At 42.9% G+C, this 14,282-nt stretch overlaps 1 protein-coding gene across 4 annotated transcripts in view; it reads right to left on the bottom strand.

The window, feature by feature from the left end:
- The window catches only part of nalcn (sodium leak channel, non-selective), a 70,789-nt gene that overhangs the window by 45,460 nt on the left and 11,047 nt on the right, over window positions 1–14,282 (bottom strand). For all 4 annotated transcript variants that reach the window (XM_080291178.1, XM_080291181.1, XM_026144024.2 and 1 more), the window contains 4 exons: window positions 13,950–14,101; window positions 12,430–12,572; window positions 12,058–12,162; window positions 2,444–2,530 (listed from right to left, as the gene is read on the bottom strand). In XM_080291178.1, the coding sequence (XP_080147304.1) occupies window positions 2,444–2,530; window positions 12,058–12,162; window positions 12,430–12,572; window positions 13,950–14,101 (487 nt within the window). The remainder of the gene's footprint in view (window positions 1–2,443; window positions 2,531–12,057; window positions 12,163–12,429; window positions 12,573–13,949; window positions 14,102–14,282) is intronic.

The following is a 14,282-nucleotide window of genomic DNA, read 5'->3' as shown; positions in this document are numbered from 1 at the left end:
GTACAACTGCCCACGACACATGGATGCACAGATACACAGGTGCAGCTACACTAACTGTCAATGCAATCAATCCCATGTCTTTCCTATTTAAACTCATTTTACAGTGATCTTCAGGTACATTTCTTTTATTTAAATATAACAATATCTAAAAATTGCAATACCTTAAGGAAATTCTAAGTCTGAAGTACCATTTGCAGTGGGAAATATCACGATTTAATAATGAACAGTGTGTTGTTTGTCTTTATTATGCTTTCTCATTCGAAGTCAAAGCACATTATGAACTGGCCTGTTCCGATAAATTAGGAGACAGTTTAAATTAAAGTCCTTTAAAAATAAAAGACTAATTCTTCAAGTCAATACTGGTGAATATTTTGTGTACAACGCATTTTAGATGAGATTAACTTCTTTTAACAACTAATCTGTGAAACCTGTAACATATTTCCTTACTTAAAATCCTTCTTTGTGATCTCTGATTAGGCCTTTCGGGTTTGGTTTGAAGAGCTGGGTTAGATCTTGCAGTGCTTTTGACAACATGAAAACATGAAAACATTTTCAGAGTGCTTTGATGGCTTTATATGCCACAAACTGCTGTCAGTGTCTGACTGGCACCAGAAAACAATGGAAGACTTTTGAGATTAGCACTGTACAATACATGTCAAAATCAGTCACAAGTATTCAGCTAATACTTAATCATTATTTGCCTCACATTTGACACACTGAATGCACAAGAAGGCTAAAACATTTACATACCAGCTTAAAAAAAATAAGAATCTCAACTGAACAAACAAACTAAAACAAAAGTTTCAGCAGGTTATTTAAACAAAATCTTATTTTCCTTGCTTGCACTCAAGTCTATCTGCAAGGCAGATTTTCCTCAGCTTTTGTCAGATGGTATCATTGGTAAACACATGTCACTGATTGTTACCATGGAAACATAAAAATCATCTAGGCTATTTTGACCGTAGGATCTGAAATCTCATAGTAATATATACTAAATATTTAGCTAACATATGCTTTTCCTTTTAAAACTTTATTGTTATAATACATGCATTGTCTAGTACTGGCCTTAATATGAAATATATTTTGTTGAAGTTAATAAAGTAATATCAGGATCATTCCTATCCTATGTTTCTGTGTTTTGATTATCAGAGACAGATGTTCATCTATCACAATTTCAAGGCCATTTCCAACAGTCCGTGTGATGGTAGTGTGAGTTGCCTTGCGTCTACCAGTTCACTGTGAAGCTTGCTCCCTCTCACAGGGAGCCGGCCCCACAGCATCTGTATCCTCTGGTATATGACTTGAAAAAAATCCTTTCTCCTATCCTATTATCAGCAGTTAATGATGTTGAAGCAAAAATCCAGAATTATGTACAGCAAAGCAATCAAACAAGAAGGCATGGCCTTTGAGGCAAATGTTCACCAGATTCAGATTCTTTCTGCCCATCTGCTCATAGTTTTACTGGAGGCGAATGCAATCTAACCCGCAATTCATCCACACAGCAGTCTGACTAAAACAGAAGCTGTCTTTTTTGACCCAGTGCTATAAAGGTGACCTAATGCTGCTGTCTTTCACTCCATTAGCCTTTCTACTGTTGGAAATGATCATCTTGTTATCACATAATGACAATAATGGCTATTTGTTACGAGTGAATAAGGCAAATGAAGAAGTCTTTGATTGTTCCTTGTAATGCAGCACAGGGCTCAGAGGGAAGTCAGCCGTGTTTATCCCTCTGGTTATCCCTCTATCTAAATCTTTCCTTCAGCCGATGATGAGGCTCTGGGGGACATGCTGCTTTAATGGGAATACTGCATATTTCGCATTTTCTCTTTCCTTCCCTTCTTCAAATTTCCCTGTTATTATTTGCACTCTCTTCCTTGCTCTGTTTATGTGTGCATGCGTCCTTAAAACCTAGCTCCAGAGCAGCTTTAACTCCATTAGGGCGTGCTGACAGCCATCCACCTTCACATAGCTGCAGACTCCATTGGCAGTCTTTCACAGCAAGGGCCCAGCTTTTTACACCACAACACGCCGCTATCAACAGCGGGCCAGCTGCAAACAACACCCGCCGCTTTCAGCTTATCTTTAAAGCCCAACCATTTGGATCACACCAACCACGAGACGCCAGTGGTGTCCATCATGTAGAAGTCATTTAAAACCCATCTGTCACTGGAGCGACATCATTAGCGCAGCATTACACATCAAACATGAGCCTCCCCTCATTTTAAATCCCATCACTTAACTGTTTGACACTGTTCAGCCACTAAAGAAAGAAACAAATGCAAAAACAATGATGTGATACTGCATCAGTCTACAGCAGCTGTTAAAGAGAATGAAGTTATCTGCTTTTTGTTAATAGACAGAATAGGAATTATGCAGGTGCATATGAGAGGAAAAAGAAACAGTTTACACCAGCAGCATATTAATCGTGTGACGTGTTTACCTGGAGGCAGGCAGGCGCTCGGCCATGTGGTTTGTTGACGTCCACAGCAACAAGCTGCCATCCCCCAGCAGCATCTTCATGGAACATCTGAGGCACAAGGACAGCATGTAAGTGGAAGAACGAACACACACACACATAAAATCTCCATACCATTCAAAACACTGGACACAACAGACATTTCAACCTCTAGGCTACATCTTCATAAGACATCTGTGGCCAGAAAAAAGCTGAAGGCATACACACAGAACCAACCCACACAAGCAGTGTGATAGCTACTAAATACAGTATGCAGGCCTAAGGACCTAACACCGGAAATAAAAACAAGCAAATATCAGAGCAGAGACTTTCAAATACACAAGACAGCTGGTTCACTCATTAATAACAGTTCTACCAAATCTTGAATATAACAAATTAGACATATGAGAAATATCAACAAAGAGTTAACTTGATATTAAGAATCAACCAAAAGTGTTTATTTCAGTTAGCTGCCAAACATTACAATAACTCATATACAGCAAACATACTGTGATTGCCATGTATCAGTATCACAGCAAGATCAAGTGTTTATAGCCACTCAGGCAGATGCTAATCCCAGTTTCAAATAATTAATTTTATAGAAAATCTAAATTAATAACACACAAACCATAATTTCACTGAAAATGAATTTGCTGCCTAGGCTGGAGAAAACTATGTGATCCTAAAGCAAACATACAGAGAAAAATGAGAGTTGGCGGAATGTAGCATAACAAATCTCTGGAGCAGGGTGCCGCCGGTGCGTCGAGCCACCTGGGGGGCTCTTCAACTGGTGGGGGAGATTGTCACATCTTGCAGGAGCTTTCCTCTCCTCAGGAGCTGCCTCTGCAGGAGGGGGAGATACAGGAGAGGTGGAGGAAGATCTCAGCCTGGGTGTTTATTGTCTTATGTAGTCTGGAAGATGAGTGGATGGTGGGGTGGGTGCAGTTTTCTCTGTGGTGGGGTTGGGTGGACTGTCCCGGGCTCTGTGGGGCCGGGCGGCGCTGCTGCACTGGGCCCGGTCTGGATGGGCCTGGGCCCCCTTTCCCTGGCGGGTCGCGGAGTATGGGGGTGCCTACTGGGGTCAGCGGGGGAGCTGGCCCCAGGGAGGGGTCACTTGCCCCTCCCTTCCTTCCCTCCCCATCTCCAGCTGCCTCCCTCTTCCCGCTCCACCACAACCACCCACACATGCAGGGCCTTGGAGTAGGGGTATGTCACCAGGGTGCAGAGGAGGCTACCCCCCCCCCTCTGTCCCCTTCTGGCTGCCTCTGCCTCAATTTTATCCCACAACTTAGACATTCACATTACTCACACTCTCATTACACATACATATAGGATCTTGGGGGTGGGCACGATACACGGAGTCCAAAGTACCATCAGGGTGTACACCCCACCCCTGGCATCGTTGCCCACCTCTCAATTTTAAATACACGTAGACATTGAGGGCTAGCAGGAGGGACCATGCGCTTACCTGCTGCTCTCTGGCAGGTAGCTCCAAGCCCTCCTGGGTTTTAAATGCACCTTAGAACACACATGCATCAACATTACAATGAGCGGGTGGAGGGAGGTTCGGAGTCTTCTCTCACCCCCGTTCTCTGCGACCTGCTGGAGCAGGGGGGCTAGGACTAGGAGGAGGAGTTGGCCGTCCGACTGCGGTCTGGAGTGTGGAGCCTTCCTGCTGCTGCGGAGTCGGGGCGGTCTGCCTCCCCCCACCGCAGGGAAAAGGGAAACCCCACCTGGGTCTGGGTGCAGTTCCCCCCTCCAGGGGCGGGGGCACCTAGACCCGGTTTGTAGAGTACGCTTGGGGAGTGTGATCGTGTGTACAACGTCTCTTTATGTCTGTCTCCACGTTGGTTGAGTGTGGAGTAAGTGCATATGAGAGCATGAGGGTGGGAATGGATGTTTGTATCTGTGTGTGCCTGTATGTCTGTGTCTATATGTCAGGTTGGGTGTCAGGCGCCACCTCTCTGGGGACATCTCAGGCCCTCCAAGGTTTGGAGGCCTATCTCCCCCTACCACCACTTCCCCTGCCAGTGGCGGACCCCCTCAGACATCGGTGCGTTGGTGGTTCTTTGTGTCCGGGGATGGGCGTCCAGGTACACACCGGCTCACTCCTTGGCGGCCGCTTATCGGGGCCTGGAGCCTGGGGCTCGCTCGGGCCACTTCGGAGGTGGGGTGCCCCCAGCCTCTCGGCCTGGGGCTCGGTCACTCAGGCGCAGCTGGCTGCCGGCGGAGCTCACGGGCGCGTCACTGCAACTCCCCCTGGCTTCTGCTCCGCGGCTGCTGAGTGAGCCCTCATCTGGGACTCTCCTCAGCTCTTTCCGGGACAGTGGCGCAGCTGCCCCTCTGTTGGTCTTCCTTGGTCTCTTGTGTTCTGGGGGCCTCTGGAGTTTTGATCTCCTCCACACCTGCTTCACGCCCTGGAGGACGGGGCTGTGGCCCCCCCACACCCTCTAGCAGATTATTACATGAAGGAACCTTTTAAAAAAACAAAAAACAAGCGCGTCCATGCTCACAGGTGTACACACGGGTGATCACACCCACAAACTACACCCTTTTTGGCTCCTACCTCAAAGCACACTGTGTTCTGTTGATCTTATGTGCTGCACAATAATGTTTAACATTTAGTATTTACTGTCATATTCCCATATATCATTGTGATGTTGTTTATTCTATTACTCTTGTTCTCTTCTGCTTGCTTTCTTTTTTCTTTCTCAGCAGGTGATCCAGGTGATTGATATATGCATTTTTTTTCTCTGCCTGTTCTGTTGGTTTTTGTCTTTTGCCCTTCTCCCCCGTCCCTCTTCTCAGCTGTTTCTCTTTCCCTCTTTCTTTCTCCCCTTCTTTCCCCCAGTCAAGTCTGTCCCGTATTCAGTAAGTGAAAATAAAATAAACAATAAAAGGTGAATCAAATGGACCATTACGGCAAGGCTGGGATGGTCAGTTTGGTAAAGTAAATCCGTTGGGCATCTTTCTTTGCCTTTAGACAACAATTCTGATGGCAAAAGAGCCAAACGGGACAGGCCAAAAAAAAAAAAAAAAAAAAAAAAGCATAACAAATCTCGTAGTCAGGCTACAGGAAACATTTAAAGGCCTGGCAGACTTGGACATTATTATTAATTGTGTTAAATTACTATATGGCAGCAATGTTGTTAATTTTATGGGCATTTATGCATTAGCTGCGACATGCCATGAAGTGATGTGCCCTGGGCACATCACTGTAAAAGAGCAACTCTGCAGCAGAGACATTGAGCTGTTAGCCGTTAGCATGCGTCCGTACTACCTGCCCCGGGAGTTCTCGCATGTTATCGCGATAACAGCGTATGTCCCCCCCTCGGCCAACGCGGATGCAGCCTGTGACTCTCTCCACTCTGTGGTCAGCAGACTGCAAACACAATCACCGAGAGCCCTTCTCATAATATCAGGGGACTTCAATCATGCCTCACTGGACTCCACACTGCCCACCTTCACCCAGTATGTGACCTGCCCAACCAGAGTCAATAAAACACTGGACTTACTGTATGCCAATGCAGAAGAGGCATACAGTTCATCACCTCTCCCTCCCCTGGGCAGATCTGATCACAACCTGGTGCACCTTGTCCCTGTGTATGAGCCCTTAGTGCACAGGGAGCCACCAGCCACCCGCACAGTACAGAGATGGTCAGAGGAGAGCGAGGAGGCTCTTAAGGATTGTTTTGAGTCGACTGTGTGGGAGGTGATTTGTGATGACCACGGTGAGGACATCGACAGCCTTACTACATGCATTACTGACTATATAAACTTCTGTGTGGATAACACTGTACCTACCAGGACTGTACGGTGTTTCTCCAACAACAAACCTTGGATTACCCCAGAAATTAAAACCGTCCTCAAGCAGAAGAGGAGGGCCTTCAAATCCAGAGACAAAGAGGAGTTGAAAAGGGTGCAGAGAGAGCTGAGGGGACTGATAAGGAATGGGAAGGAGAGCTACAGGCAGAAGATGGAGAACCAGCTTCAACAAAACAACGTTGGTGAAGTCTGGAGAGGCCTCAGAACCATCTCGGGCCACAAACAGCAGAACTCTCTGCCTGGGAGGGATGTGAGATGGGCAAATGAACTGAATCATTTCTTCAACAGATTTGACTCAGCCATGAGGCAGTCTGCAACATCGGCTGCAGACTCACCCACCCCCACTGCTGTTGTTCCACCTCAGACACTTCACACCTCCTCTATTCACCCTGCTCACTCCCCCCCACCCCCAACAACAGCATCCAATACACACTCAACACAAGGCTCCAGCCTGTCTCTCTCAACCACCCAGGTTAGGAGGGAACTGAGGAGGATTAATGGCAAGAAGGCAGCGGGTCCAGATGGCATCAGCTCGAGGGTCGTCAGGTCCTGCGCGGACCAACTGTGTGGGGTGATGGAGCACCTCTTCAACCTGAGCCTGAGGTTGGGAAGAGTCCCACAGCTCTGGAAAACCTCCTGTGTTGTACCAGTGCCAAAGACTTCACGCCCCAAGGACCTCAACAGCTACAGGCCGGTGGCTCTGACATCCCACCTGATGAAGACCCTGGAGCGGTTGGTCCTGGCTCAGCTTCGGCGCCTAATAAGCTCATCACTGGACCCACTTCAGTTTGCCTACCAGCCTGGCATTGGAGCGGATGATGCCGTCATTCACCTCCTACATCGTTCCCTCGCTCACCTGGAGACCGCTGGAAGCACTGTGAGAATCATGTTCTTTGATTTCTCCAGTGCCTTCAACACCATTCTTCCCTCGGTTCTAAAGGACAAGCTGGTGAACTCTGGAGTGGACCATCACCTCACTACCTGGATCCTGGACTACCTCACCGACCGACCACAGTATGTGAGGACTCAGGGCTGTGTGTCGGACAGGGTCGTCTGCAGTACGGGGGCCCCACAGGGAACGGTTCTGGCTCCGTTCCTCTTCACCATCTACACTGCAGACTTCTCCCACAATTCCACCCAGTGCTTCCTGCAGAAGTTCTCTGATGACTCTGCAATAGTCGGCCTCATCACTGATGGGGACGACAAGGAGTACAGAGGTCTGACCCAAGACTTTGTGGACTGGTGCCAGCTGAACTACCTCCAGATCAACGCCAGTAAAACCAAGGAGCTGGTGGTAGACTTCCGCAGGCACAAGCATTCTCCACTGCAACCACTGAACATCCAAGGTATGGACATTGAGGCTGTGGACAGCTACAGGTACCTTGGTGTTCATCTGAACAATAGACTGGACTGGACTCATAACTCAGACGCCCTCTACAGGAAAGGGCAGAGCAGGCTGTACCTGCTGCGGAGACTCAGGTCGTTTGGAGTGGAGGGCCCACTCCTGAAGAAATTCTATGACTCTGTTGTGGCTTCTGCTATCTTTTATGGCGTGGTCTGCTGGGGCGGCAGCATCTCTGCTGGGGACAGGAAGAGACTGAACAGGGTGATCCGAAGGGCCAGCTCTGTTCTAGGATGCCCTCTGGACCCAGTGGAGGTGGTGAGTGACAGGAGAACGGCGGCTAAGCTGTCATCCCTGATGGACAACATCTCCCACCCCATGCAGCAGACTGTGACAGCACTGAGCAGCTCCTTCAGTGGGAGACTGCGGCACCCACGGTGTGGGACGGAGAGATTTCGCAGGTCTTTCCTCCCCACTGCTGTCAGACTCCATAATAAAGACTTTAACTGATCAAGCACACACATCCATACATATGCAATAATACTAAGTGCAATAATCCTTTCTGTCATCGTTGTATTTTTACTCAGTTGTATATAGTATTTGTATTTGTATTCTATTTTTATCTTATTGTATATTTATTTTATTTTATTCTACTGTATATAGTATTTTATTTTATTCTATTCTGTACAGTTGTGTACTGTATTTATTCTTATTGTATTCTAATTTTTGCCTCATAACTTTTGCACTGTCCACTTCCTGCTGTGACAAAACAAATTTCCCACGTGTGGGACTAATAAAGGTTATCTTATCTTATCTTATCTTAAAATTTGGCCTGGTGGTGGGGAAACTTTAGGTGATCATGTAGGAACAACAAATAACAGAGTCAAAAGTTGACTAAATTCCGTATTCACCCTCTGGTGACCAAAATGCTTATATGAAATACACATTTTGGTCTGGTCCAAAGCAGAGCACTGACCAACACAATGCCAACAATGTACTAACATGCAGCTAGAATTAAATTAAAAAACAAAACTGACTAATCTGAAAACAGGAGAACACTGCTTTTGAACTCTACACGCCAGATGTGACTTAATCTGGAATATTAATGATTTATTTAGCAAATGAGCTGGTATAGTGTTTTTGGCCTGACTGTCCTTGAAATCATTCCATGCAGTAGGTGGTGGATTAAATCCTTTTGTATCATGAATTTTCTCTGAAGTGATGTGAGGAGCATAAAACACAAACGTGTGGACTGATCTGCAGCTGCTGGCTTCTCACACATAAAACATTTTTAACATGCCTGCATCATTTGTCATCCTGTTCTGTGATTACATACCCACCATCCCACCTGCTGCACACTGTTTCAGCTTTGATATCTACTACATCATTTTAAAAATCACATAGACTGATGTCAAATCCATAGCATGCCATTAGCTTTGTTTTGTTTTTATATCAGCAAAAACCATGCTGATATCAACATTGATATCAAAAATTGAAAGTTGATATTATTCTACTAAAGACAAACCAAGATAACGTTACACTATATTTCAGCTTAACGTTCAGCACTTCATAACTGCTCATCAGAATATAGAATTTAAAGTCTGATCTAGTCAAACAAAGGCTGATTTATCCTTTTTTTCCCATTTTTAATCAACACAGTTAAGCTTTCCATCCTAATCTCTAATAAAAGCTGCAATAATCGGGAGACAATATAACAAAGACAAGAAATAGGGAGTATAGAATGGGTAGTATCTCCCAGGGCCACCTTATACCAACCTTGCTCTCTCCAGGGAACCTTAAGACTGGATCATATTCTTTTCATCATCTGTGACTGACAGTTAAGTGTTACACCACAGCTAATTAGTTTTCCCCCCTCTAAGATAAAGACTGGGGCATGACGATGTGATTATGATTAATTTTGATAATGGCAAGAAAGGCTAATTGTTTTCAAGGTCACAGGAGTATGCCAGTGGCACTAGCCTGTTTTCCATTCATGAGTGAAGTAGCAGAGGTTTTACTTTCATGACATTACAAGAAGAATCGTTTTCAGGACTCAGTGGAAAAAACGTCTGCAGTTCAACGCTTGTCAGGTTGACATCATTCGGATTATTCATTTCAAATGTTTAAACTCTAAACCAAACACTGGCTTCATAGCTTTACCATCAACACAATTGCCAAATGCAAATTTGCACATGGATTCATAACATATTTGTTATATATTGTTGTACTGTATTCATTAGAGGTTGGCTACACACAATCCACAATAAGAAACCATTTATAGAATGAGCCTCAAATTATATTTTGTCACATAAATCACTTTTATATGTTCCTCAGTAGCTCTTGGGGCATTAACATCTGTGAATATTCCTGATAATTTCTCTCTCTCTTGTTTATGCCTATATAGTTTCAAAACTATTTGCAAATAGTGAAAGGAAAACTCCAGAAGCAAATATCAGACCAAAGAAACTCTTAAGTTCAGTCTTGCAATTTGCTTTCACATATCTAAGTTGTTTTTTAAAAAGTATTATTTAATTGTTGCTAAAGGACATTTGTTTTTTGTTATTCCTCTATTTAGCCTCTGGAGCTGTCAATTCCTTAGTGCTCCATAATGAATACATTAAATACAATACAAAGTAATGTATACAACTTTAGTTATTTTGCTATATAACATTATTTCTGTGGGTTATTGCATAGCAGTGGTGTTGTGATAAGAAGAAATGAGAGAAATTAATCAAAATCTATTATAGACGAACCCCCAAACTATATATATTTTTAAAGAGTTTAAAATATAATGTGGACAAACTGCAGACTCATAATACCTGAGAACCTAGCAGATCAACATTAGAATTATCAAAGGTTATGAAAAGCTTACATGCTGAAGTCTTTTTGAAGCTCCATCAGACAAAACTTAGTATTTTCAAGACTGTTTCCTGTATAACTAAAAGATCATGTTTATACTCAAAATGAAATTGGAGCTGCTCCCGAGAGCTTTCAGCTAAACATCATCTCAAGGGAAAATCTGCAGAGCAGGACAGACAAACTGTACCAATGGAGATGGCTGGAACATGTCTGTCGCATGCCACACAACTCGCCTTGTGCCAGCAGTGCGCTGGATACACCTGGTGGCAAACAAACCACGGTTGATCTAAAGACGCCTGGCACAGAAACGTCAAGAAAGCACTGTAAAGCAAAGGACTGACACCCTAAGGAGCTCCCTGACGTGCTGCAGACAAATTCAGGCAGAGATCCCTCGCTTCAAGTAGCAGATAGCACACAGACAGGATGCGTGAGATAGACACTGCAAAACAAAGCTGAACAAGGTAGTTAAGAAGATCCCCTTTCCAGCCATGCTGTTCAGCTTTTATGTTAAATCCCAAGGGTACAATCCTTCAGTATGCTCTGGAAAGGGACACCCAAGACATGCTGATGAGATTCCCAAACTCTCTTCCATTCATGTCAATACAGGAGAAATCTTCTTCCAAACTCTTTTCAAAAGTCTAGCTGCCTTTTTTGAGTTTTCGTGAGTGTGACCCCAGATATTCATGGCATAAAACAATTTCTTTTTTGGGACCTTGGTTTTGTTGGAATAACAGATCTACTCACACCAATCACTCTTGTCAGACTGGTATGATGCAGTATAAGGGCCTTGGAAAGAGCACACACACAACAACAGCCATATTTTATTTAATGTACGTATGTTGAATCACCATAACCATGACATTTGCTAGAAACAGCTGATGTGACCATTAGTGACTTCATTGAATACTGTGATCTGCGCATATCTCAAAAATGTTAAGTTGCAAGCTATACTCTATAAAGAGTAGAGAGGTAACAGATTTGCAACAGCATTTAGTGTTTAGCTGTACCATTGGATTTTTTCCCTGATAAAACAAACACAATCTGTGAAAATGCATAATCTTGGATGAGCCAAACGCCCACCGAGAACCTGCCCGACTTGATGCCACCAATTCGGACACAGCTTTCACTATGTCCCCTGAATGATTCAGTAAAGGCCCAACAAAAGCAAGAAACATTTCACACAGTCAACAACCAAGTTCATAGAGTAAACCTTTCCTGCTACTGAGAGCCAACTTGTCACATGGCCACATAAATGTCTTGTCTTTTTTTTAAATATTATTTTTATCTGAATATTTTTTGCATATGAGCCTACATACACTAAGGTCTATTAAGGAGTCATTTCTTTCGATTTCTGAAGGCATTTATGGATCACAATACACTGTGGAAAATCTATATAATGTCAAAATGTGTTTGTGTTCTAGTCATCTGAATTTGATGCACTTGATTACCAACGTGTACAGGTTTTAAAAAGATCAATTGTAGGCACCAATTCAACCAAGTCAAAATGTATGAGACATACAATTTGTCAGTTTTATGGCTCTATTCTTTTAGCTTGGTTCTGTAGCAGTTGTACCTGTGTTGTAGCAGTAGAGGTGGTACTGCTCCTTGACCCCCACATCTGCTGAAACTGGACTCGAATCTCAGCAAATGTCTCAATGATGACTGCAATGAAGACATTCTGTAAAAAGAAAAAAAAAAAAAGAGGACAACGATAGAGTAAGAGCGCTCAGGCTATTCAAAGTCAATGACCAAGTGCAAGCCCATTGCTTGATTTCCTTTCGCTGTCGTGACATTAATTCTCTCATTAGCCAGAGGACATTCTACTAAAAAGGGTAAATCATCATGTTTGTAGGTGAACTATTAGGTTATGTCAATTAACCTTTCGGTGTTCAACGATCTCCAGAAATTATCATGAAAAGTGCAGCAGAGAGAGCCAAGCTCTAACCTTGACAAGCCACGCCAAGAAGAAAATCAGAGTTATAAAGTAGAAGTAGGAGCGCCAGCGAGGGAAACTGTCAATGGCTCTGTACATGAGGAACACCCAGCCTTCCTGCGACGCAGCTTCATACACAGTGAAGATACTCGTGCCTGAGCAAAAACACACAAGAGTCAGAAAGAAGCAGTCAGATGAGAAGCTGATTTCTGAAGAAACAAATGTCAGCATCTGTCTTTCGCTTAACATGTCGATGTCTGTGAACCGCACACCAATCATTATGTTTCCCCCGAAGACTAAGCCATTTAAAAAGATAACAGTTTGAGTTTCTCTTTTTACCTATAATGAGTGTTTACTCTGACAGCTCACAGAGTCCTCATAGTTCTCTTTGTTATAATGACAAGACGGGAAATTCTGTTTGCCAGACTCAAACCCAATCAACTCATCTTTGATGCCTCTAATTAACATAAATTATGTCAGCAGGCCAAGGAAAAATTTAATCTTTGCTGTTTTTCTGATTAACATGCTCTTTGCAAAGGAACTGTCTGTTCTTTTAAGTCTTAGCCAAAGATGATTTTATGGAGAAACACTATTTCAAGTTATTGTAGTGTTTGAAAAAGTAGAGTGAACATTCTCTTTTTTTATTTTTCTGAGGTATATAATATTCTTCTCTGCACAAATTAATCAGTGTTAGATTGGAAACAAGTAGCTGACAACTGTCATCAAAGGTTGAGTTCCCCAGTTAAACTATTACCATTCAAACATACAAGGTGTATCAAAAAGAATCATCCGATTTTAAAGGGCTTTAATTACCCAGCCATTACGTGCGTTTCTCATGGAAAACTTAATATTCAGCCATGCATTTCAAAAATTATTGCAAGATTTTATGTGCATTGCCTTAAAAAAATATAGCCTTTTGAAATTGGATGATTCTTCTTAAAACACTCTGTATATTTCCTCTTGGTGAGAGTCAAGACTTTGTCATGTGACTAACTTATTCCTAACAAACAACTGAATAACATTTTGAATTGCTGAAATGAAATTTCAGCAAAATGGACTAGTGTACAGCATCATTTTTTTCATTTTATTTTTGGATTCAGCCGATCTGTAGGTTTATAACTTTCATTTCCACCAAACTATATCTCATCCTTTCGTCCCTAGCAGATTACCCAGGCCCTATCTGATAACTAGCATGATTTTTGTTTTTACCTGGAGGGCTGATGTGTTTTCAAAGTGTATTTTTTAAATATTTTTTGAGCTATGTAGAATAGACAAAACAAGGTCATCTTTTCCACAGGTCTTGATCAAATACATGGAAGCCTTGAAGGTGAAATTTTCTAGTTAAATGTTTAGTAACATGTGCTGAAGTTACTCAGTATAGAATTATAATTTTCATTACAGTGTGTATTTTTTGGCCTCCGTAAGAAATTTAAGTTGTAAAATTGTATATATTGTTTAAACAAATAAAAATACACGATAATAAATATTTCTTTATCTGTGTACGTTTGAAGGAATCATTGTGTAGCGCATACCTAGTTCATTGAATCCACTATAACCGAGCTCCTGTCGGCTCAGACCCAGTTCTTTCAGGTCCATACATTTGAAGCCATAAGGACACTGGTAGCCTTCTCCATCAGGGGAGCAATGGGTGTCTGGGATGGTCAAGTTGTTCAATGACACATTGCTTACCAATAAAACAAATACAAAAAAAAAATTACTAGCTCATATCAAAAATGGCAGTGCTTGCAAAAAAGAAAAATGCCTAATAAAAAAGAAAAACAAAGGTTAATGTGTGAATACAATTCCTCTCTTTGTCTTATTGCCACAGGTGTTACCAGGAACAGCTTGATTGGGCTAATGAAAAT

Source organism: Astatotilapia calliptera, chromosome 16, assembly GCF_964374335.1.
Source record: "Astatotilapia calliptera chromosome 16, fAstCal68.1, whole genome shotgun sequence".
Lineage (NCBI taxonomy): Eukaryota > Metazoa > Chordata > Actinopteri > Cichliformes > Cichlidae > Astatotilapia > Astatotilapia calliptera.
Note: the sequence above shows the minus strand (reverse complement) of the source record. Positions and strands in the feature narration are given on the sequence as shown.